We start from the raw sequence: 24,889 nt of genomic DNA, 5'->3' as shown, positions 1-24,889 counted from the left end.
GTCCTTACAGTAGTAGGTAAGCAGGCACATCATGACCTTTCATAGATTCTCTAGAGATTTGCCCAAAGCCATTCCATGCACCCAACGTTCCTTTGTTCTTTTATGATATGACCTGCTTAAAAGTGAGGAAAACTGAGCCCCAAAGCAAAGTCTTTCTATTGGGATATGCAGTTTTACATGTATTTTTGTTCCTATCTGCTTCTTGATGTGTTTCATTTGTATGGGGGGCACCACAGCTATTCAAAATGTCTTGTCTGCTTACAGAACCCTACTTTGTCCAGGCAGTGGATTATGGTGACTATATCTACTTCTTCTTTCGTGAAATAGCAGTGGAATACAACAGTATGGGTAAGGTAAGAGGAAAACATTGCCCTCAGTGCCTCTGTTACATTCAGAAAAACTGTTCTTGGACCAGTTCTGGTAGGAATGACCTTGAAATGAGAACCATAAATCATGATGACAAGGTCCTCATTTTGAGAAGATTCCTGCTGTTCAAGTCCAAAGGTTGGTTGGAGTGAAACATTTCATTGCACTGTCTTGAAGCACATGATAGTTTGCAGTTGTCACAATTTGCATTGGAATCTCCTCTTTCTTTAATTTAACCCTGCAAAGGGAATGGCAAATATATTTAATTCCATCTATCAGGTAATAGCTAAAAAACCTGTCTTCAAAGCAAGAGGCAGCTGTCTTTAGGAGATCTGAATCAGTGGCGCAGAGTACGCAGGAACAAGAATTTTATTCTTTGCCACATTGTAAAGAACAGTCAAACATTTACTACATTTTTTTATATTTCCAATAGCTTTCTGACTAAGCAGACAAAAAAGCTGACCCAGGTCACAAAGGTGGAGGGCATGAATAAAAACCCGGCGAGGTTTGCATAGTTTTAAGTACTGAAGATACAATACTCTGAGCAGGCAGCGTGGGTTGAAGGGATTGTGAATATAAAATGTCCTTTTGTTTGGGGAAATACAAAGCTAAGCAGCCTGTATGGAAATGAGTTTATATGGGCTGAGTGTAGATCTCCTGAAGGATTTATGACTGTGTATTAAATGCCACAGCCTTATCTTTTATAGCACGCTGTTCCCAAGCTGAATTTTCCTCTGTTTGTTATTTGTAACAGATTATAGAAACATGGGATTAAATTAAGCACCTCACTACATCATTTCCATTTTTTTTTAACGGCAGAACTCCAATAAAGTCTTTCTGATCAAACAAATATTCCATTATCTCTGCTTTTTCCCCATTCACTGTAGGTAGTTTTCCCAAGAGTGGCTCAAGTTTGCAAGAATGATATGGGAGGATCTCAGAGAGTGCTGGAAAAACAGTGGACTTCCTTTCTCAAGGCCCGCCTGAACTGCTCAGTTCCTGGCGATTCACACTTCTACTTTAATATACTGCAGGCAGTTACAGATGTTATCCATTTCAATGGCCGGGATGTTGTTTTAGCAACCTTCTCCACTCCATATAACAGGTATCCAGAGGAGTAGCCTTTCTCTTTGTGTTCATGTCACACTTTTTCGTTCTAGTATCTATTTGTACTGTAAACTACAAGAAGCAGTTACCAGAATTTAAATATTGTTTCATCATGCATAAATGGGTACTCAGTCATCCTCTTTAATGTACACTGGTATTATTTATTACATTATATGGCTATAATTTTAAACAAGGTGGGCACATACTTTGAATTCATTCCCTCTTTATGTTAGAGCAATTTTGTGTAAGGAACAAGAGGCTTTACAGTTTCAGCTTATAGTTTTCCCATTAGAGAAGTATGTTCTTCCCTGCTGGTTGCCCATAGAAGAAGCAGTAAATGCTAGTCCTTCTCCTCAAGGATCTTCCAAGAGCTATACTGAAATCTCTCACCTCCACCCTCCAACAGACTCCATCTATTCTTACTGGCCTTTGCATTTTTTTCTGGAAGAGCCATGCTCTCGAGGGCTCCACCTGGATAGCTGCTTGCCTCCAGAAAGCCCCCAGGAACTCCACAGATCACCAGAGAAAGCAATGAAAGTTAATAGAGCCTCATCATGCTGTATTAATTTTTGCTGACCACACCCACAATTTTATAGAGGAGTATTTGGTAAAAACTTCAGATCTGGTATATTATCCTTTCTGTCTCTTCTAAGTCCATGAAACTCCACTCCATGACAGTCGTGTAAAATAGTCCTGTAGTTTGGGAGGAAAGCCAGGGCATTCTGGGTAAAAGGAATCTAATACAAAAGAGCCCTCATCTTTTTGGGGGCACTGTTGCAATGCAAGCCATTAATACTAATAATGGAACCCATTGTTCTAACACCTGCATTTTATAGAAAGCCTTATAGAGCGATCTACAATATCACTTCATCTGTTAAGAATTTGTTACTAGTATATATTATTTCATGCTTCTCAGTAAGTTATTAAAACATGTACCTGCATCTAATTACTGAGGTTTCCAGGAAAAGTTTTTTAAAAATGTTCTAATTAAAGAAAAGTTGTTGCTGGGCCACAGAGGATCTGCTTCTTCTCTATTCTTATGTCAAGGAACACTTGAACTAAAATGTGAACTTTATTGCTGAAATTCATCTGTTCTTGCCATACATTTGCCCCTTAAAGTCAAAGGGTGAACTTCAGTGAGGACATTGGAAAAAACTCTCACTGGTTTCCAACAAGAGTAAGTACAAGGCTATGGTATATAATTACTGCTTTTGTCAGCAAAAGAGTAGCTGCTATGGTATGTTTGTGCCACAAATGGAGTATATGACTTCAGTTGAAATCTAAACAGCAGAAATAGATTAACACACATCTCCTTAATACAAGAAAAATAAACAAAACCTACAGGACATTACCAGAAAGGAAGAAATATGTCATCAGAATTAGTTTTTTGTATTTCATCATTAGTAACCTTTATTAATGTAGCTACAAATGTTCCCTTCATACGAAAAGCAAAAGTATTGTTCCTCCAGGCCTTTCTGAAAAGAATGGGGACTGGGAGAAAGGAGGAAGATGCAGTGTCCTGAGAACACCTCAGTAACAGATCTGTGCAGGCAGTGGATGAAATTAATGCACTGACAAAAGACTTAGAAACATGGCTTTGTTCATGAAAACAAAGGTTCTTACTTAGCTTGTTGGAATTGAACCCCCATTCCCACCCCAGAAGTGAGTGATTGGTAATAGGTGCTGGGTTATGGCGTTTATAGGATGTGGACTGAAGTTTTTTTGACTGGGTCAGTTTCTTCTATATGAATCCACATACTGGGATCCTGAGCAGCCACACCTTTGGAGAGGGGTATGGGTGTGCCACACATACCTTTTCCTCAGTGCAAAGAGAACTGGGGCATCCAGCTCTCCAGTAATTTTCCTGTGTATGTCAAGCTTCCAGCTTTTAAGTTGCACTTGGCCATCCTTAGGTGCTCGAACTGGAAAGAGCTGGGCTCTTCCAACTGCAGATGGATTTCAGTGAAAGCTGAAGTTGCCCAGCACCAGCAGGAGTTTCCTAGTATCTTCCAAGCTTGTGCCCTATGTGCTCAAGGTCTCTCTTGGCTCCAAGGGCCAAATTTAACCCTGGCAAATTTGTACCAGAATAAATTGGGCCCTCCCTCTTTAAAACTCATTGGACACATTGTGCCTTTCAAAATGGGTCTCCTTCCATGAGACAAACCAGCCTTTGGAGATCCAAACATCTGCCTTTGTTTTAAACTGGGCTAAAGTTATCCCATATTTCTTGCTTCATCTGGATGTTGCAGCTTAAAATTAAAATCACAAACATTCATTAATAATTACAAAATTATGTTCATATTAATATATGTTCCTTCTAAGACCCATCACATTCCTTCTCCTACTATTGTTTCCTCATTTCAAAGACCAGGGCCAATGTGTGTGTGTGGGGGGGGGGGCTGGGGAAAGGGGGTTGATGCATAATAGTCCACTAGCTAAAAGCATGATTAAAAGTCTTGGCCAGCTGGTGCTCACTGTTTATCTTATCAAAATCAAGTAGCTAAAGTCAGACATGAACACAATAGTTCATGTGTAAACAATAAAGGTAGTTAAATGAATAATTCATGCCTTAAAGCCATTGACCAAGGGAAACCTCGAAGCTTTTCCAAAGTGTTTATGTAAGGATGTAATTATATTTAGATATTACTACTATCTGGTTATATGTAAAGTTCACCTTTAATTTTTTTAGTGGCTAAAAGAAAAAATTGTTTCTACAAACTCATTGCAGCTGATTGAGTTAAACAAGTTCCTGTGTAGGGGAACTTGGTTAGAACTGTAAAGGAAAAACTGATGGAAATCAGAACATTGAAAGGATAGTATAATAATATTCAGCTTTCAGACTTAATAAGCTGCTTCGGTATACAGATGGATCAGCTCCAACTTCTGAATTATCTCTAGACTATATTTTAGAGACCCAGCAAGAATTGTGGAAAGTAATACTGAGACTGCGTTGTAACTTACAAGAACTTGAATTTCCAAATAATTGGACAGAATATGACTCTTCTTGCATCACCAAAGGCAGGCAGAGTTTCCCAGAGTCTTTCCTCTCGTTATATTTTTTGCAATTAGTTCTTTCTTAAGAGGCTTTTGGAAACAAATGGTACTGACAGGAATTGACTGCCAATTGGTACATTTAAATTGTTTGCATGGGGCGGCCTTTTACTGTCAATACCCAGAGGTTAGAAAGGTCAGATTTGAGTAGCCTGTGACAGGAAGACTTCTGTACAGCTTGGTTTTCAGTCAAAATTTTATGCATAACTGGTGAATGAGTAACATTTCTGGGAAATGTCACTTTACAGCATCCCTGGCTCTGCTGTCTGTGCCTATGACATGCTTGACATTGCCACTGTATTTACGGGGAGATTCAAAGAACAGAAGTCTCCAGATTCTACTTGGACACCAGTTCCTGATGAACGAGTGCCCAAACCCAGGTATGTTTTTATAGGCTACGTTGTGCCCACAACAAAGAGCCTTTGAGAGCTTGAATAGTGATGTGAATAAAGATGTATTAGAAAATACATGTTTTAACAGTAAAAGAGAATGAATATGGTTCTTATCGAAGAGATTCTGGTGCAAAACAGGAGCATGCCATTAAAATGCTATTGGAATAAGGCCAGGATTAGTCAGGATCCGATCCATTATGTCAAAATCAGGGGTGGTGTAAGATATACATTCTTTTTAAGTTAAATCTGGAAGCCAACGTATCTGACAGTAGAGCTTGTGGCTGGTTGCCTTGCTAGGGTAGCATAACAAATATAACCAATGTGCCAAGAAGGAAGAAATAAGTAGAGAAAGAAAATCAGCTTAATTGAGGGAGTAATATAGAAATGGGTAACTGATTTATCTCATATTCCTGGTAATTGCAGTGAACTCCAGTTCAGCGTGGTCACTGCACTCACTTTGTGCAATCAACAAATATTCATTCAGTGTATGTTATGAAATTTTGTCACTGGCACCCTTTTTTGAGTCATTTACATTCAGCTCTAGTTCTGTTCTGAAATACACTGCTATAAAAGTAAGGTAAGCCTACTGGTGTCAGTATAGTTACACCAGATTAAAAAGAACTTGACCTCAAATTCATAAATTACATCACTGTTGATGTTATTAAATGACTGTTTCATTTGGTCCAAAGGCTTTCCTAGGAGTTATATTTGATCAGACCAAAACTGAATTTGGTTTATTAGGTTTCAGATAGAGTCACTGAACTTGGCATTTCCAGGTCTTACATCTGAGGTTATCAGTCTACAAGATAGGTTATACACTCAACAAGAACTTCAAAGTAACTTCAGACATCTGTAAACATTACACCTGTTCTTCTTCTGGATGCTCATCACAATAGAGTCTCAGCACCTATATTTCCCCTCCCCTACTTCCATCAGTGTTGTTAGCAGTCATGTTAATAACTAACTATTTTTACTAGTAGAGCGTAGCATGGTAAGTTAGCACTTAGCATGGTAAATTGTTTTAGTGGTAGAAGGTAGCACAAGAACTCTGAAGTCATTTAAACAATCATTTATGTAAAGAAGATTGCTGGAATTGAATTTTACAGGGGACCACCTATACCTTATATAAAGTAGAACATGGCTAACACATAGGCTGGGAGTTTACATTTAGGAAACATATCTGAGGCAATACCAGCTAACATGACCTAAACAAGTGGATAAATTGGCAGGAAGACTTCATACAACATTTGGTCTATAGTGCTCATTTTTAAAAGTGATAGTTACTTGCAACTCACGCTGAAGTTTGAGGGAACTGGTGGCACTTAGGCATATCAGAAAGGGAGGTCACTAACTATGAATGTAGGTTCCTGGCTTTAGTAATCACATCTGAAAATTTGCCTATATCTGAAGAATAAATGTTATCTAGGTCCAACATCTCATTTTGTGTAAACTGAATTAACAACATTGACTTCAGTGGACCTAGCTTAGCTATGGCCCTATTCAAGTTCATTACTGCATGAGCAGACCTGCAGGCTCTCATTGTCCAATCTCACTACAACTCAAAGGCTGAAAAACTATACTGGTAGAAAGAAGGAGAGGCTGACCAATTTTTGTACAAAATAACCAACACAACTGTTGCTAATACTCTATGACCTCCCTGTCTTAGCCAGGGTATGCAATTGCTTTAAAAGCTAGGGGTAGTTTTTAGGAATAAAACAAGCAATTAAGTTATCTGACTACAATAAAAGTACATCCCATTAAAAGAACTCTATAAGATTTGCTCATGCCTACAGTATCGGGGTTCTCATACTTGTCAGAAACAAACAAATCACAATAAATATAGTGTTTACGCTGCCTCTAACTCGGTCACACCCCTGCCACTCAGCAGACAGCAGTTTGAACAGTTTTATTTCACAGTTGTTTTTAAAAAAGGAACTTCTCCCTTGTAAATCAAACAAAGTGCGCTTATTATAGGAAAAAGAATGTGGCTGTGGGCAAGTTAACACCTGAGTGTGTTGGCAGTGAGCAGTGTCTTGCAAAAAAATCTATATACTTATTAGGTTCCATCTGGACAGAAATACTGTGAACAGTTCTTTTTCAAACAGAGATCTGAACATCCCAAAAGCACTAAGCAGGCAAAGGGAAGTCTAATGAAATTTCATTCTCAGTGATGGTTTGCTTCCTTGTGGTCTTTGGCACATTCTCACCTATTTCCAGATGCTTAGAAAATCAGTGCACTTAGCAGATTTGTACTAAAACAGTAAATCAGAACTTTTCCCCTTGTTTTATGTAGGCCAGGTTGCTGTGCTGGGTCTGCATCATTAGAAAAGTATGTAAGCTCAAATGAGTTCCCAGATGATACTCTAAACTTTATCAAAACACACCCTCTCATGGATGAGGCTGTACCTTCAATTGTCAATAGACCCTGGTTCCTGAGGACAATGGTCAGGTAAGTACATTCTAAAGGGACTGCTATCATTTTCTTCATGTGCTGTTGGGTTGTGTTACTAACAGTCCTAAGATGCTATGAAAATCTGTAAACATTTCTGTTGTGCTGAATGTGAATCCAGTTATGAATAACGATAGTGCTGAGTAGCACAAAACTCCCAAAGCAACTTTCAAGATTGGAAAAGATTTCAGTCCTTTCCAGCCATCCTGTGCTAATCCTGATCTCAGAGGAAATGCAGAGCAAGGAACATTGACCTGCATGTTTGCTTACGGATTAGCTCTGTAAAAAGTTTTGGGTAAAGCTCAACAGATAGCCAGGGGATATGTCCACAGGATATAAAGATATCTGTCAGGATATGTCCCCAGGATATGAAGATGTCTGTCAGGATATGTACTGGTGTGTTCCAATGTTTACACAAGTGTACAAACAGAAATAATCACATAATCCCTATCCATGCTGACAGTGAGGAAAGAAATAATAATACAGAGATTTGCACAAACTCTCATTAATCAACAGCCCTCAGAAATGCGTTGCCCTCACATTCTGGGAAACACATTTCAATTCTGTTTTATATTGGTTATTATACTATGCCTATTACTGTAATACCTGTCCATACCGCAGTAGGTTTTTATACCATCTGACTAACTTTTGCAGCATGTAGTTTATTCCTTCTCTGATCCCTCTCTACAAAGGCAGAATTGTATCCGTAATGTAGTGTTTAGTTTTGGTAGAGTTATGTAAATGCTGCTATGTGTTTATGTTAAAGTAGTCAGGTTAAAGGAATGTTCTTTGAGTAGAGGTTGATGAGGTTTGTGCTTCTCTTTAGTTCTTATTTATCCCATGGCCAGGAACAGTACCCGTTAAGCTTTGTCACCCACATAGCCAAGATTCATCCTTATTATTGAAAGGCCTATGATGCCAGAGAAGCAAAACTGTCAACCAGTATTCTCCTCTTGCACCTGTAAGATCATGTACCTAGGCTATAGACAGCATTGAAAATAAAGACAGAGTCCTGAAATCTGATTCAATGTTCTACAGCAGGCCATGGAAGAAAGAGTGGAGGACAGATGCGATGAGGTAGCAGTAGTCTATGATGCTGAGGAGATACATTATAGTGTTCTGTATTAATTCATTAATCATGTATAACCAGAGCTATTGGAGTCCCCTAGATTCCTGGAGATGGTAGAAAGTGTTCCTTGTAGATGTAGTTATGTGACAGGTTAGCATCAGAGAGGAATCCAGAAGCATTCCTAAACTGCAGATTGAATTGAATGATTTTGTCTATATCTTTGACCAAAGAATTGATTGTGTCATGCAGCAAACTCCTCAGAATGCATTTCCTTGCTTGGGAGTATCATATTTGCCATGCTCAATTTCAGCTTCAAAAAGCTGTTCTTCGTCATGAGCTGATCTCATCCAACATCTGGGCTATGTTGGTGGTAGTTATATGGTTATACACAGGGAAGTATAAGCAGAGCTTAGTTAGCTTATTTAGCATTTAGTATTCTCAGTATTGTACTGGCATAGGTTTTACTATCAAAATTATGAATATAGATAGTCCAGCACCCGTGACTGCTTTTATGTGACAGAACATGACATTTCAAAAATTCTGTGTACTTAGTTTCTTTTCCTGATCCTAGAAGTCATCAGACCAGAACTTCGTTTCAGCTTAGAAGGGTAATAAGTAAATGGTTTCAGAGAATTATTCACCTGTTCAGCATGCTGTTTGAGGTTTGCTGTTGAAAACACTTTTGCTAGCCATGTCACGCATACACACAAACATGTACATGCACACACACACGCACACACAGAGTTTAGAGCCCAACTAATATACTCTGTGAGAACCTATAGAGTTAGTTCTGCTAGGGAAAATGTTTATATATTTACTATAAAATTACAAGCAAGCTACCAAATAATTATCTGAAGTGGAAAAAGTGATAAAATAAATGACACTGCAACTCAAGTGATGATAAATGCTATGTTGTTATTTTAGATATCGTCTGACCAAAATTGCAGTAGACACTGCCGCTGGACCATATCAGAATTACACTGTGGTTTTCTTGGGATCAGAGAAGGGAATCATCTTGAAGTTCTTGGCCCGGACAGGAAACAGCGGTTTCCTAAATGATAGCCTTTTCCTGGAGGAGATGAACGTTTATAATCCTGAAAAGTGTGTATCTGGCTCTTTGTGAATATCTACAGGGTGGCATTGACACTTCTGATATCCCAGGGTATACTCTGTCCTGTGGAAAGGAAATGGCCCCAGAAGCCAGTGTTTTGGAGTCATTTTCATTTTTTCTTTTGTGTTTACTCTCATATCTCTAAATTATATTTTATTTTAGTTACAGCATACTGAGAAAATTGTCCATCCCAGTTAGTCCTAAGCGCCCTTGACAAATAATTAAAAATGCAGTGTAATCAAAACAAACAGTCAAAGCTCAGCAGCAACCTCCCCACAAAACGGACCCCTTCCTAATACCTCCAAACACTGATCTCGTGGCAACCATAGACACACAACCCAAACCTCGGCCATCCCCAGTGCAATCAACTTCAGTAAATTCAAGCTACTTCATATGAGGAGAGGAGTGAATTTAAGACTTGACTTATGGAGTATGTCATGCCAGCAGCTTCCTATTTCTATTGTGGTGGCTACAGTGCAAAAAGCTATATCTGCAACATCTAATATAGCTTGTAGAATTATCTGACCTACCAGCTGCCCCTCTGATGTTAGGGAAAGGAGGCAATACGCATGATGCTTGTGTAATACTTCTCTGTAAATCCTTGTAGCAGTGATTTCAGTGGATGATGGATATTCTTTTCCCCTGGCCTAATAAATTTTTCTCTCTGGAATTTACTAGGATTAAGGATTCATTATGCTATTAACAAGTTTCCCCAAGGAATCCATTATAACATTACCCTACTTCATCAAATCAGGTGCAGTTATGATGGAGTGGAAGACAAGAGGATTATGGGTATGCAGCTTGACAAACAAAGCAGTGCCCTGTATGTAGCATTCTCTACCTGTGTGATAAAGGTTCCCCTGGGACGATGTGAGCGTCATGGAAAGTGCAAAAAGTACGTGTTTCGTTGGAGTATTTTTCTGCTGTTTAAAATGTGTTTGCAAAGCATACAGGCTATTAGAAATCTTTAAAAGGAGTACTATAACTGCTTCATGTTCTTTTTTTTTTTTAAAGGGCCTGCATAGCCTCCAGAGACCCATACTGTGGCTGGGTGAAAGAAAGTGGGACATGTACGCATCTGTTACTTAGTGCTAAGTAAGTAGACATTGGCATTGGTAGACTGAGTAAAAATTATTGACCTTAGTACTGATGACAATCAGCTCTATGTTTGGACAGAACTACTTGAAAAATCCAACAGGCAACACTGAGCTCTTGGAAAAAAAAATGTGCAAAATGTATATTTTCACCTCATTTGTGTTCTCTGGATTTTCTCTATATTGGTTGACGCAAATTCTCAGCTGATTAGTTACCCTGAAGAAAAAACAAAAGAAGAAAGAAACACAATAAGTCTCACATATTGCTCAAAGAGAGGGAACAGGATGAGCAAGTCTGGACCAGCACACACTGGTGCCATCACAGCTGATTAAAGAAGCAATAGAATCCAAATTAGATTACTGAAGCAGTTTGTCCACTGAAAACAAAACCAGTCCTTCTAATTTACTGTGCATTACCAAGAGGAATCACAGAGCACTAGCAAGGGCTGCGAGTAAACTAGGAAGTGATGGGTCTCATTGCTTAACAGTGAAATTTCATTGTTTCATAAGAGCCTCTTAAGGCTCTGAAAGCTTGTTTAAATACATTTATAAGTGCCTCCCTGCAGACAACAGACCCACCTCAAAGGTCTCTTTTCTTGGCTGGGTCTGACCACCACAAGCTCACCCACTTTAAGTTTTGGCTGTACTTCATCAAGATATTGATGATACAAGTGTAGCATTAGCATCAGATGGTCTCTGTATGCCTTTAGGCAGCCTTTCTTAACACTGCTTCTTTACAGGTCTTCAATAAATGCAAAATGGGCGAGTTATCATCCCTCTACCTAAACCAGACATTTAATCCTTTCTTTTAATTTGGAGGGTTTTTTTTAAGATCTGCTGTAGGATCTTAGTTAACTATAATGCTCCATTGTGTCGTATTCATTATAGCAACAGAGACTGTGCCTCAGAGCAGTCATTAGATTGAACAATGTTGAAGAGCAGTGTTGTCATCTATCAGCATTTCTGTAGCATAGGCCAGCGTTTTAAAGGCATTTAAGTTTTTTTCCCCACTTGGCATTGCAAGGCCAGGTTAGACTTAAGTGCAAAAGTCCATTATGTAATCTAGGTTGTTAATTTTATTGGGAGTTAGGTGCTGAAATGCTTTCCACCCTGAAACGCTCAGCACAATAATATTTACTTAATGCTTTTTAAGAATCTGGTCCATGGTACCTCAGCTCAGCACCTACACATTGTTTCATCAGCCTGTTCTTGTCAAAATGGCACTGCACCTTCTACTTTGTACAAGCAAGTAAGGATAGAATCATAATTGCTTCCTGATACCTTCATTGTTTGCTTAAGGGTTATCACTCAATTCACTGAATTTCTTCAATTTTTTCATGAAGATATATCTGTCTGTTTCATTGGACTATAGGGATGTAGTAGATTTTCCACCAAAAAAAGGTAAAGTGTCTTCTGCAGCCAAAGAACCATTCAGAGGTGAAAATTACCCCAAATGGCCCATATTTGTGTTTTTCAAGCATTGTGTTGCTTTGCAAAAGAAGCGATCAGCTTTGTTGTTTATCTGTATTTCAATTTTAGATGTACTGATTTCTCTCTGGTGGTGCCTGTGAGTGTTGTTATTCACATCATTATGTTTCTTTCTGGTATTTAGACTGGCATTTGAACAGGACATAGAGCATGGCAATACAGATGGCCTGGGTGACTGCCAAAGTAAGCAAAGCTTTTACCCTGTGTTTATCTTGTGTCAGAGAATCTTTCTGAATGCCCAGAATCCCCATTACCTGCTCAGAGTTCTGCTGGTAGCAATGAAACCTGTAACAATAATGCTTTAAGTAATACATCTAAGAAAAGTATTTGTGTATACGTGTCTAAAAAAAACACTAGACTGTGTTTATAGATGGTGGCACTTGTTTCAAAGGCAGTTATGTTGCAGGACACCTCAAGTTTTGAAGGATTTTAATTATAGCAGTAATAATCAAATGTCACTACGGCCTTTTTCAATCCATGGGTGGATTAGTTTGTTTCTGTACATAATCTTGAACACACGGGCTTAATACAGCAGTGCAAACTACACTTTGTTGCTTTACAAATCTTGGGCATAGAGGACAAGAAAGAGCTGCCATCAAGCCTAATTACTCTGACTTGGTGTCTCAGCCCCCAGGAGTAAGAAAAGCTATGTGCAAAAGGAAAGCATTGAGGACAGTAAAGACGGCCTCCCCTTAGTGTCTGGCCTTGGTGGTCCTGTAAGAGTGCAGTGAAGCAGCGAGGGATTGGTGACTTCTTGAAAATCTAACTAAAGCTTCTTTATGCTTAGACCTCAACTAAAGCTTGTGGATAACAGGCCCGATCCTTCATGCTTTGTGTACCATCCAAAATTCCTAGGATGAAATAATAACTCCAGTGAAGTCAGTGGGAGTTTTGCTTTTGACTTCAGTGGAGAAGCCAGGATTCTTTCTGAGGAAATGTATTGTGCGGTGTAGGACAACGTGGGCAGTAAGCATGGAATGCAGACTAGTCCCCTAGGCCAAATTCTAACACCCTCACTCACCTTGAGCAGTATCTTGAGTATTCACATTCATGTCCGTGGCATCAGATGACCTCTTCTTAAACTGCATGGTTTGTAACATGAGAACAAGACTATCAGAATGTGGCCTTGAGATGATATAATGAGCACCATTAATGATCACATCCTGCTTCATGCTTTGTCATGATTCTTTAAAATATATTTGTGCTAATCTCATAAGGAGTATTTAAGAGACCTTATGCCAAAAATCCCTGCAATATCACACCTGTGCCCTGGCTCAATACAAAAGGATCACATCAAAATTTGCTCAGAAATGCAAAGGATAAGCCAAGGTACATTTGACATACTTGAACCCTGAATACCCCAAAACTTGGTGATTAGGGATCAGTGCTGGGAGGTGAGAGATGTGACTTCAAATCCCATCATGCAGTGAACAGATCTGAGCTTAGAGCTTTCCTATCCTTACTGAGTGTTCTAACTACTAAACTATTGGATAATAGTTGGATTTGCTGTAGCACATGAGCTGTAAGGCATAATTGCCATAAAATTTCTGTCTACTCAGTCCTGTAGGCAGGTTTTGAAGGGATATTTAGTTTGCAAATCACAGTAGGCCTGTGTGAGAGAGATGTGCTGGCCAACACTGTGAAGACTGGAGTGCTCCCAGCATTCCTAAAGAACTTTATCATTAGGTGGAGGCTCAGCAGGGGTTTAGGTTTGGACTTAGAAATTGAAAGAGATAGTGAGGCACTTACAGTGTTTTGTTGGGCTACCCCAGTACTTATAAGGCACCTATACACATGCCCAATGCCTATCCCAACATGTTCTAATTAGCATGCGCCAGCAGCCTTGTCATCATGTGTATTCAATGTCCCCACACTTCAAAATGGTGGGGGGGGGGGCACTTTAACTAAAGCTTGTCAAACTAGCTTTAGTTAAACTACCCCTACTGCCATTTTGAAGCACAGGACACTGAATCCACAAGGCGCTGTGGGCACTTTAATTAGAGAGGCTCCCAAGAGCCTCTCTAATTAAAGCCCCCTCTACCTCTCCCAACTCTAAAGCACGTGTAACAGCGTCCATAGTTCCCAGGGAGTACAGCACATGTTCTATTCCTTGAAATCGCATGGACTGATAGAAGACTTCAGAAATACCTAAGGCTATGCAAGACCCCTGTCATGTTGAATGTTCTTTCCTGTGTTGATTCAGTTCAAAATCTGGGCATTATTTTGAACCCTGTACAATCCAATTCTTCACCGTCGATTTTTCTCCTTCTGCCTGCAGACACAATAAAATTTCTGAAGCTGAGGAGTTAATATGTACTGAGCCCACACTTACAGAAAATAGAGCAGTAGAGCAAATTGACTTAAGGCCAAAGTAGGGCCAGCTCCTGCATAGGCATACTGCTGGAGAGAATGCCAGGATCCTCCCCCTATTGTGTACAGCCAAGTTCAAGGGCCATTTCTTATTGCAGTCCCTGTACTTGGGAGAACTTGACTTTATCCTCTGGCTGCTCCATTTCACTTCCATATCAATCTTTTCCCAGACTAGGAAAACTAAAGGCAGCAGGCAGTGCTATTCTCGAGTGCAGTCTCCCTCCAGTGAATATTTCTCACTGTCCCTTCACAGCTTCCCACAGGGTAGAATGGTTCGTATCTCTGACCCAGTACCTAAACTATGTAATTTTGCCCTTAGTCCTGCTGTTTCTGAAGTTATGGGATTTTTTTATTAATTGCAGTTAATGGCAGTTAATTAATTGCAATTGCAGTAAGACTTGACATTTATAAAGAGTTTAATATTTGAGGCAGAGGACTCTACTGGATACCCACATGTCATGCATATATGGGTCCCAACAGTGATTTGATTGCAAATTTGCTCCTAGCTGCTTTGTCAGATATTTCCAAAATCAGTTTGAACCATGTAAAACTAAGGATCGGAATGTCTCCAAAGCCACATTCCTTATGCAAATACTTGTTGATATGTCAGGTGTCAGACAATGAGCAGTTTCACAGTTTAAATGCAAGAGTTATGCTGAGGCTTTAACTGTTTAACTGTTTCATAACTATTAATCCATGAGACAATTGCCCTCTCCCTGGCCCCCCCCAAACAACGACTTCAGCCATGATGATTACAGGGAATTGGCCGATTAATAGTGTCTGCATGGAATAGCAATGGAGTATATTTGATACCAGTTATTGAGAAAAGTAAATGACTCAGAATCAAGTTGAGAACATTGGACAGAATTTACTCCTGTGTGCAAAGTGACAGCACAACAGCAATAACACCTCTTAAATCCCACTTAGTCACGGAGTAATGGTTGTGTCACTGCACAGGGATAGATTTCGCTCAGTGTTAACCTACATGCTTTTATTATCATGTAGGCATGTCTACACATGGGCATTTAATGTGCCTTAAAACGGTGATTTTAGGCTAATCACATCTAACTTTGAGACCTGCATAAAGCAAGTATCAAATTTAAGCGCGATTAGTTAAAGTGCATAAATGCACGTGTAGATGCATTATTCACATTAACACAAGAACTTTAGTGCTGGGTCTGCCTCATTTTGTGCCTTTGGGCACACAGCACAGGGAGCCTGAAGGAGCCAATGCGGTCTGCAGGAGCCCACTAGACCCCATGTGCCCCCGCTGGTCAGGACCCAGGCAGCCTCTGCCTGTCCTGTCCCCTAGCTGGAGCTGCTCCTTCACGGCAGATGAGTGTTGCCAAGGGCTGCAGCCTGCTGCATCCATTGCCCATCCCTGAGACTCCCCCCAGGGCTCCTGGCCCTGCTGTCTATGGCAGCACAGTCAGCACCTGCTCCCTGCTGCTCCTCACTCCCAGCTCTGTCTCTTTTCAGGCACTGTGGTAAAGTGCCTCTGCCATACAGCTTGTGGTCTTTGCCCATGACCCTGTCCTGGGTGCTACTTGAAGCCTTCCAGGGACAGCTGTGCAAGGGCCCAGAGTGTGGGGAGCATGTCCAGCATGTCATCCCAATTGAGCCCTGGCTCCACCCACACACCCAAGCCCATCCTGAGTGCCCAGGCCCTGAACTGAAACCTGGAGGAGGTTCACAATCTTGTGGTGCTCTGGGGCAGGGCTGATGTCCGGAGGCAGTTCGTGTGGGGTGGGCATTTAAATGCCCACATTTATGAGGCCATACCTGGCAGGATGCATGCATGAGGCCACTCCCAGATGGTGCAGTAATGCCACATGAAAGCAAAGTTCTTGTGAGCACAGTGGGTGGCCATGACCAAGTTCAGTCATCAGTGCAGTCATGCCCAAAAGACTGTGCCCAAAAAACCATGTCCTTTAGGCAAGAGCTGACCCAAATTTTGGCACCCCAGGAGACAGGTTGCACCCCTATGAGTATCACCAGCAGGGGCGGCCTGCCCTTGCCCTCACCCCACCCTGACACCTCTAGTGATTGTGTCACCAGAGGAGGGGACTTCAGGCCTTCAGCACCCTGTCCCACCCACATCCCCAGCTGCTGCATCCACCAGCAGCTCAGGGAGCCCTGCCTAATGACTGCCTGCCCTTGGCCCAGCCCCACACCCTGCCATGAGGAGTGGCTGGCCATGCTGCTGCCAGCTCCTCCCAGGGGCAGGAGGGTGTGGAGGCGCCCTGGCCAGGTGCCAACCTGCCACACACAGCAGGCCATGGACAATGGACACAGCTGGATGCCATCGCTGAGGGGGAGCCCTGTGCCAATCCACCTGCCTCACCAGCCCCGGACACGTGGTAAGTCCTGCACTCAGGAAGTGCCCTCCCAGTCCCCAGCTCTGCCTCTGCCCCCACTACCTGCACTTCCCCTTCCACCACAGCACACAGAGGGGCAGGACACAGTTCAAAACTTTGAGCAGCCTATGCCCCACAGCTGGGTGGGCACAGGCCTCTCACGCCACAGGTGTGGATGCTGGTAGCAACGTCCTCCTTGACAGCAGAGGACAGAGATATGTAGTGCTGTAACAGATAGCCCTCCAGGCAGCAACCGAGGTTGTGGGGCAGTCTGGGCTTGCCCCCCATGCCATTGTAGCTCTGGAGCACAGGTGTTCCTGGGGCAGGGGAGACAGACTGCCTGCAGCCAGCACCCAATGGCTCACCAGCCCCAAGGGAGCACGTGGGGTCAGGGTGTTTGGCTGGTGGCCCCTGGGCCCAGCCCTGCCCAGACAGCTTACCATGGTCTCTGGGCACCTATACACAGTCAACCTCCAATCTGAGGCTGGGTAGCATAGGGCCCCTGGTGCAGAACATCTTATCTCTGCAATGTAGCAAACTAGCACAAAAGGCTTCTGTCTCTTGCCTCTGCAGTGCCAACGTCTGGACACAGGAGAGAAGCTACAGGGCCCTGCAGGAGTGCTGCTTCATGGTCAATGCCACCTGCCACTGGAGCTGCCTGGATGCAACGGCTGTGCCAGCAGCGCACCAGGGGCTTGGACCTTCCTGCTCCAGTGGCTAGAAGCGGTGGTGGAAAACTGGGCAATGCAGGAGCAAGTGTGGCAGCAGGCGTGGAAGCTGGCTTGGTGGAAGGAGACCACCTGGGAGGAAGCACAAGACTGGGCACAGCCGGAGCACTGGGCCTGTCTGCAGGCCCTGGAGCAGCGACGCATAAAACTGTTTCAGCAGCAACTGATCAGCCAAGGCCAGCCAGTTGAGGCCATGTCCAGGCTCCCCATGCCTAGCACCTGACCCCGGCCCCACAGGGCCTCTGGTTCTTGCCTGCTGCCACACAGCAGACCCCCACCCAGGGCTCAGAGGAGGGCCTCTACCATCTCCTGCCCACAGAAGCCCCTGGCGTTCACTGCAGGCCCATGGGGAAACTGTCCACAGCCAAAGTGCTGACTGACTACCACCAGGCTCTGCACCCTGAGTACCCTCACCCCACAGCCCCCGACTCCAGGACTCAGAGAAAGACTGAGACTCTTGTACATAGTTTTCATTTTGGGAGGAGGGTTTTTTATTGTTAGCAATTGGGGAGGGTGGTGGAGAGGCTCTGTGTATTGGGAAGGGAGGGAGCTCTGTTGGTTGAGTGGAGGATGGGGGTGGGAGTTTTGAGGGGAATAAAGGATTTCGTAGCAAATGTGTGTGTTCTGGAGTGGTGTTGGGTGGTGGAGGGGGGGTGTGGGTCTCAGGGTAGGTGGATGTTGGTGGGGACATCTGGGCACAACTCAGTCTCCTGGTACTGGAGCTGGCACAGCAGGTCTTCAGAGGTGGCCCAGGTCATTCAGAATGTGTCAACCCAGTGGTCATCATCCCATTCCTGCAGCATTAGTGTGCTGCCACCACTCCTGCCTAGCACAACAGGCCCAGAGGTTGTGGGGCTGGTGGGACAGGAGGCCACTGGCATCCTGGAGCCCATCGTCACCCTGGCTGGTGGCAGCAGCTGCGTGGCAATGGGAGCCGTGGAAGGCCATATACCAGTCATCCAGAAGGCAGCCAGAGCAGGTGGAGGAGCCAGGTGGCTCAAGATGGCCGAGTGGTAGGCACTCAGAAGAGTGGCAGATAAGCGGGACAGCTGCGCCAGTCCTGAGGAGCAGGGGACCCTGTCCCTGGGCGCCAGGATCAGGAGCTGGGACAGCCAGGGCTAGGAAGCACAGCTGTGGTAGGAGCAGGGCAGGCACATGCTGTTTGTGTTTCTGCCATGCTGCTGCTCTGACTCAGGAAGTGTCAGTCCAGAGGTCACAGTGCAGAGGATGTGCTTTCAAGATCGCTGTCAAGTGCTGCAAGCTGGCTCTACCTTCAGCATGGCTGCCAAGTGCTGACAGCCATGTGTCCAGAGGCTGGAGATCCACCCTAGTGGCCACAGAGGCACATAGCAGGGCTGGAGCCACTTGGGACTAAATTTAATCCCAAGTCCCACCACGTGTAGACACCTGCCAAAAAATGCTTAATTCACATTAACTTTAAGCAGGCTTAGATTCACATGTAGGCATGCCCTATGTGACTTTGGACAAAATGAGCTTTTACTCTTTTCCCCATCTCCCCCCACCAAGCTTCTGTTGCTGTTTATATCACTTGTTGCATCTTGTCTTAAATTAGGACCTGGTACTGCAAAGGATTTGATCCCACCACATGGTGGAAGTGATCTTCTCTCCTGGTTCTTATTGCAGGACTGAGGCCTTAGATTGTACACCGTCTGTTACCTGTGTTTGTATAGCATTTAGTTCAGCGAGGCTATGATCTCTATTGAGGCCTTGGGCACTACACTTATAATTAAATACCAAAAGAATTAGAAGAGGTTTTGTTAGTAGCAAATAATTAACATGGTATTAAAAATAATGATTTCTCTCTCGTTTTCTCTCTTTGTCTTTCAGATTCCTTCGTTGCACTGAATGGTAAGGAAGTTCTTAGTCACATCATTTGCTGTCTGTACAGTTCTGTTTTGGAGGAATCATCTTTTACTAATCTTTTAACTATTTTCATACTTTTTAAATATATTTTCCTCATTTATTTTTTCATAGACATTTCAACTGCTTCGCCTGATCATGAACTGTCTTACAACACAGTGTATGGTCAGTTTATGGATATTTTTAAAAATTCTCCCCAAATCCTTGTGTTAGCTGGTTCCCATTCCCAAATAGAAACAATCATTTTTGTTTTGTTGCATTGGGCCTGATTCACTAATCTCATACGCACATTATTCTTCTTGATATACAGTTATTCATTTCTTGATCTTCCCTCAAAACTGACTGGAGCCAAAACAGTTTCTGACTATTTTAATAGCACTCAAAATGCAGAACACTTAACAGAGCTGATCAAAAGCTACACCAGTGTCTAGAAAGAGGGATCCTGGGGAACTGTTACATAACTACTCACTGAGGAAAAGAAAACAGGAACAGCCCCACCAGGTCAGAGAAGTAGTCTATGTGGCCCAGTATCCTGGCTCCACAGCAGCCAGTTCCAGGAAAAGGAGCAAGGAACTCTGCCTTAGGCAGTTATGGAGTAACTTGCCATAACAAAAGCTACTTTGACACTTTCACGAGCAACCTTCATGACAAAGGGTGCATCGCCTCTACACTTCTAACGTGTCTTATTTATTTGGAGACCTCCAACATTCAGAATATCCTAGCTCACTCCCTGAAGTGAGCTAGAATCCCACCCATTACTCTGAAGGCAAAGGGATTCACATCGATAAGTTCTAACCCCAGTACCTGTAGTACAGGTAAAGGCTTGTGTATGGTGGAAATAGCTCAGAATAGCTGTTGGGGAATATTAGCTTCCAATCTAGATGCACATATTGTGCCCTCAGAGTAACTCTGTGCAGTTTAGCTTAGTCCATTTTGAAAGATTAAGCTAAAGCACAAAAGTGCTTTTAGTGCAGAATTGTGAACTTTTAGTGTCCGCTTGAGATGTTAGTACGAAACAGCTATTGCACATCACATTCAAACCCAAACTCTTTTTGCTGTAGCTTATCATACAGATAATCCATTAGTCATTACTCTAACAGAGGTAGATGCCCACAAGCCAGGAGGAAGTGTTGTTGCTTCCCATGAAGTTAACAGCAAGTTCCCATTAAGTTCAGTGGTGCAGGATTGGTGATTAGTGATCAGGCTACACAGGCCTAAACTCCATCAAACTGAGACAAATTTAGAAGGTAGTGTGCAGTACACATTAGATGAATACCTTCATCCTGTGCTTACAAGAAGCTTAAGTACAAAACAGAACCAAAAGCAGCTCACTGAAGCAAAATGTAAATAACTGCAGACACAGTAATGGCATTCAGCAGATAAAAAAATGTTCTGAAAGTTATTTATAACCAGGAAATGGAAAATACGCAGGTGAAATTTGTTTGCAAGTGTGATAATGAAAACCTATGAAGGCAACATATAGAGAATCAAAGACAAGCTTAAACTTTGTAATATGTGGGAGGCTGCTGTTTCATCTGCCAACAAGCTCGTCCTCTCTTCAAGTTTAAAGAGTGTTTTCAGTTTCATACTTTCAAAGCCTATAGCAGTAATTAAAGCACAGCAATAATAAACTGTACATTGCTGAATCGGAAGAAAAGGAAATATGACTTGTGCATAGTGCTGATATGCAATACGATTTTGATTGGCAAGTATTTTGGTATTCCCGGTCACAAGTACAACACACAGTCTTACCTCCAGGGTTGTGGAAGAGCTGTTGGTTGACCTAGATTGCAATATGGACTTTGGGAGAGGCTATTCTTTTCATCTGACCAAAGTCATGACCATTGGTCCCAGTGGAAAACAAAGTAAAAAATGCCATTGTTCTAAAGGTGAATGTATAAAGTATTCACTTGGATATCAGCCTTTCTCTCCCAATCACTGATATCATTTATTGGATTATTTTTCTAAAAAAAGATCTTTCTTATTTGACACAATGGGCAAATACTGACCCATCGCTAATTTTTTCTCACTCATATTTCTTGCACTTAATACTAATGACATTCTTGAATCAAATTTTGATAAGCAGTCACTAGATAAGAGAATTTCTTATTAGTAGTTAAAATAACAGTAGTAATATCACGATCAGGCTGACGGTCCTTATTCCTGTTTCTGGTAAACATTTCTTATGCTTACTAACTATTATGATAATTCTAAAGAAATAATTTTAGCATGAACAGAGTTATATATATTAACAGCGTATTTTATAGTTATTAAACATAAACATAAATGTATAATTAACTGGCATTTCACAGTGGATTGTGAAATTACTGACAAATCCCTTACTGCCGTAACACAAATTGCTGGTATATACCAGAATGCAATCAAATGGATATTCAGTCTACCTTAGGAGCCTGTAACTTCAGTGAAGGTATTGCCAATTTTTCCATTGTATCGGAGAGAAGAACCAAGGTCTCAACTTGTATTCTTCACATCAGCATCCTCTTGAATTGGTAGACAGATTTTCCTTTTCTGGGGAAACTCACCTGATCAACTATAAACAAGTAATAACATAAAGTGCTCACATAGCTAACTATGCACACTCATTTTCCACACTCAGAAAGAGAGACTCTGCAGAAGACCACTCTATGGAAGATCGGATTCATTTGAAACAAAATGCAACTATTTAGACAAGAAGTTCAGATTCTTAACTCAAAGCAGACTTCCCTCTGCAGAGTTGTAGGCAACTTCAATGACTTTTGGAAACCTCAATTTTTAGTGAATTGGGCCCTTATTTTACCCTCTAGCCACATTCCTTTCTCCCTCTGTAGTACTGATTTAGCTTTTCCTTCTAATTCTCTATTAGGTTGCTACAGTTGCTAATAGGAAAATGGGTGTATCTACATGTTCATTAACGTGCTGTAGTTACAGCACATTAAGTTTAGCACGTGGTTAACCAAGTACTAAATCAATGTGCAGTAACTCATGCTACTGTGCAGCACCAGTGCCCGGGTTTTTAGTGATGCTTACTGCGCAGTAGCGTATAAGCACAGTTTTTGCCTGGCACAGTACTGTGCAGTGTTATTAGGCTACTGCACGGTTAGCATCTCATGTAGACATGCCCAGTGTATAGAATATCTTAGGCTCTAAGGTCTTAATGACATGCACATTAGATTAACTACCACATACATATTGAATTCCTGTCTTTGTTTTAAAGTTAAAAAATCTTTCTATATTTTATAAGTATACTATAGAATGAATAGTCATTAAAGGAATACAACCCTTCTGAATCACCATCAGTGCTTACAGACACAAACTAAATTACAACTTCCAAATTCCTCAATATGCAATACTCTTGCTGGATCTGATTGCTTGTTCCTGTCTTATTATTATGGTTACAGAACCTCAAAGGCAGAGCTTCACAAATGATGCAGGCTCCTAAATCAGATCTTTAAAAAGCCTGTTTCTTTAAACAGCAGGTCTGCCATAACAATAAAGGCCTGAAAAGTAGTATATACCTGCAATTGTTCAGATGCATAATTTTAAAACAAAGGCAAGATCTTAATGAAGAAATAACATAGAATTGCTTATAACCATAGTGTGTGTTAAGACAATGATATTGGACTCTCATTATATAGAGATATTGGACTAGCATAAATGAATTCTCATTTATGCTAAAGCCACTTTATATTGCTGTAAAGCATTTTTACACTATCGGAAGGTGCAATGAGGCCTAATGAGAAAAAGGCTGGTTGCATATTACAAACTGTTGAGATGCAACAGTCACTCTAGGTGAAGTGTACCTCTGCATACCTTATACATCCTTCTTAAGCCCTACTTGGAGGGTGTAAGAGAAACTTAAGTAGCACATATTTTTTTGATGGCACACTGCTGAAGGATGAATTTCACCCTAAGGGGCTGATTTCACAAATGCTGACCAGGTACCGTAATACTGCTCTCCTGGGAGCAACCAGCATCCAGCAGTAAATGTCTGCAGCGTTAGGCTTGAGTACAAGTGGGAAAGGTTATGATGCTTTCATCCACTGCTGCCCCTCTTCCTCTCTCAAGTATATCAAATAGAAGAAATTTCTCTCAATTACAGGTAGAAAATCATTTCTCAACATGTACTAGACTAACACATTAGTAACAGAGTGAATAAGCTGCTTTCTTGCATTTATGTAAAACACTTCTCTACCTAACTGCCATCTGGTACACATTAATATCTTCACATAGCCATAGATTTCCATTACCAGGGAGTTCTCCATGTATTTGTAGCATATGGTTCAGGAAATCTTTCTGCAGAAAACGTGTCCCTTAGGCATATATTTCCCCTAGATTACCGTATTAAGAAATGTTTTTCCTTAGCCATACTTATGGCATTACCATAAAATTGCCCCTTGAACACAGCTAAATTGAAAGTGTCTGGACAGAGATGTGGATATAAAATGCATATCAAACACAGGTATAAAATATGACTGCTACTTGGCAGTACTTTCTCTTGCTTATAATTCCTTATCAAGCTATGACTAATTGGTTTCTCATGTGAAGGGCAGCAGTATTTGCAGGGCTCACCAAATATTGCTCACATTATTGCAGTTGTTGAATGGGGTATTAACTTGGAGTCTGGAACCCCATGAATCCTGGCATGATAGTTTTACCCTGAGGGAAAAGAAAGCATGAAAGTTTCATAATTTCTACTTTCTAGCCTGTTTTCTGTCCCATTGCTTCTGTTATTTCTTGGGGATGAGCACAAGAGCTGACAAGCATAAAATGGTATAGAAGAAAAAGCTTTCAAGCTACAGTATATTGCTATTTTAGAAAGGCGCATGTGTTCACAAGCTGGAGCTGCACCAGCCCCTTTGGAAAGAGGTGCCTCTTTGGCACAGTTGAAGGCCAAACAGCAAGTTTGGATCAAAATCTATCCGTTTAACTGTTACCAATACTTCCAGCGCTGCTCTGTAGCTTTGTGGAAATCTTTAGAAGTGGATAATCTCCTTGGCTTTTCTATTGTATGTAAGCAATACAAAAAAAAATCTCTTTAAACAAAATGCAGCCTCTCATTTGCAGTATTAAAGAGAACTGGTGGAACCACACTTCCTGTCATGATAGATAAAGAATAATACAGTGCCCTTGTCAGCATAATTCTGCAGCCTGAGGTACAGCTCTAAATTAATCATGTTAATGATTTACTGTAGCATCTCAAGGCTGGGTCCATGGTAAAAACACTGTGGATCTGACCTGCTTTTCCTGCAAATGATACCAGTTAAATACAGGAGATGGCTATCTTCATGTCCTAGGTTAAATGTTGTCCCAAGTGCCACTGCATGTAACCCTGTTTGATGAATCATATAAACTACTAGAAAGTATATGGGAAAAGCAGAGAGATTTTTTCTTTCTCTCTGGATGAATTAACATTCAGTTCAGGTCCA

General features: G+C 41.7%; 1 protein-coding gene across 3 annotated transcripts in view; it reads left to right on the top strand.

Moving 5' to 3' along the window:
• The window catches only part of SEMA6A (semaphorin 6A), a 147,302-nt gene that overhangs the window by 85,497 nt on the left and 36,916 nt on the right, over nt 1-24,889 (top strand). For 2 of the 3 annotated variants that reach the window (XM_090038422.1, XM_090038421.1), the window contains exons 9-17: nt 265-353; nt 1,254-1,471; nt 4,773-4,904; nt 7,210-7,365; nt 9,359-9,535; nt 10,300-10,440; nt 10,560-10,640; nt 12,252-12,310; nt 19,431-19,451. In XM_090038422.1, the coding sequence (XP_089894548.1) occupies nt 265-353; nt 1,254-1,471; nt 4,773-4,904; nt 7,210-7,365; nt 9,359-9,535; nt 10,300-10,440; nt 10,560-10,640; nt 12,252-12,310; nt 19,431-19,451 (1,074 nt within the window). Of the gene's footprint in view, nt 1-264; nt 354-1,253; nt 1,472-4,772; nt 4,905-7,209; nt 7,366-9,358; nt 9,536-10,299; nt 10,441-10,559; nt 10,641-12,251; nt 12,311-19,430; nt 19,452-19,577; nt 19,629-24,889 lie in introns of all 3 variants that reach the window. The other variant, XM_090038420.1, reaches the window with a different exon arrangement.

The sequence above is a fragment of the Crocodylus siamensis genome, chromosome 3 (genome assembly GCF_052110815.1).
Source record: "Crocodylus siamensis isolate JL-2025a chromosome 3, ASM5211081v1, whole genome shotgun sequence".
NCBI lineage: Eukaryota > Metazoa > Chordata > Crocodylia > Crocodylidae > Crocodylus > Crocodylus siamensis.
This window is presented reverse-complemented; position numbering and strand designations above follow the sequence as displayed.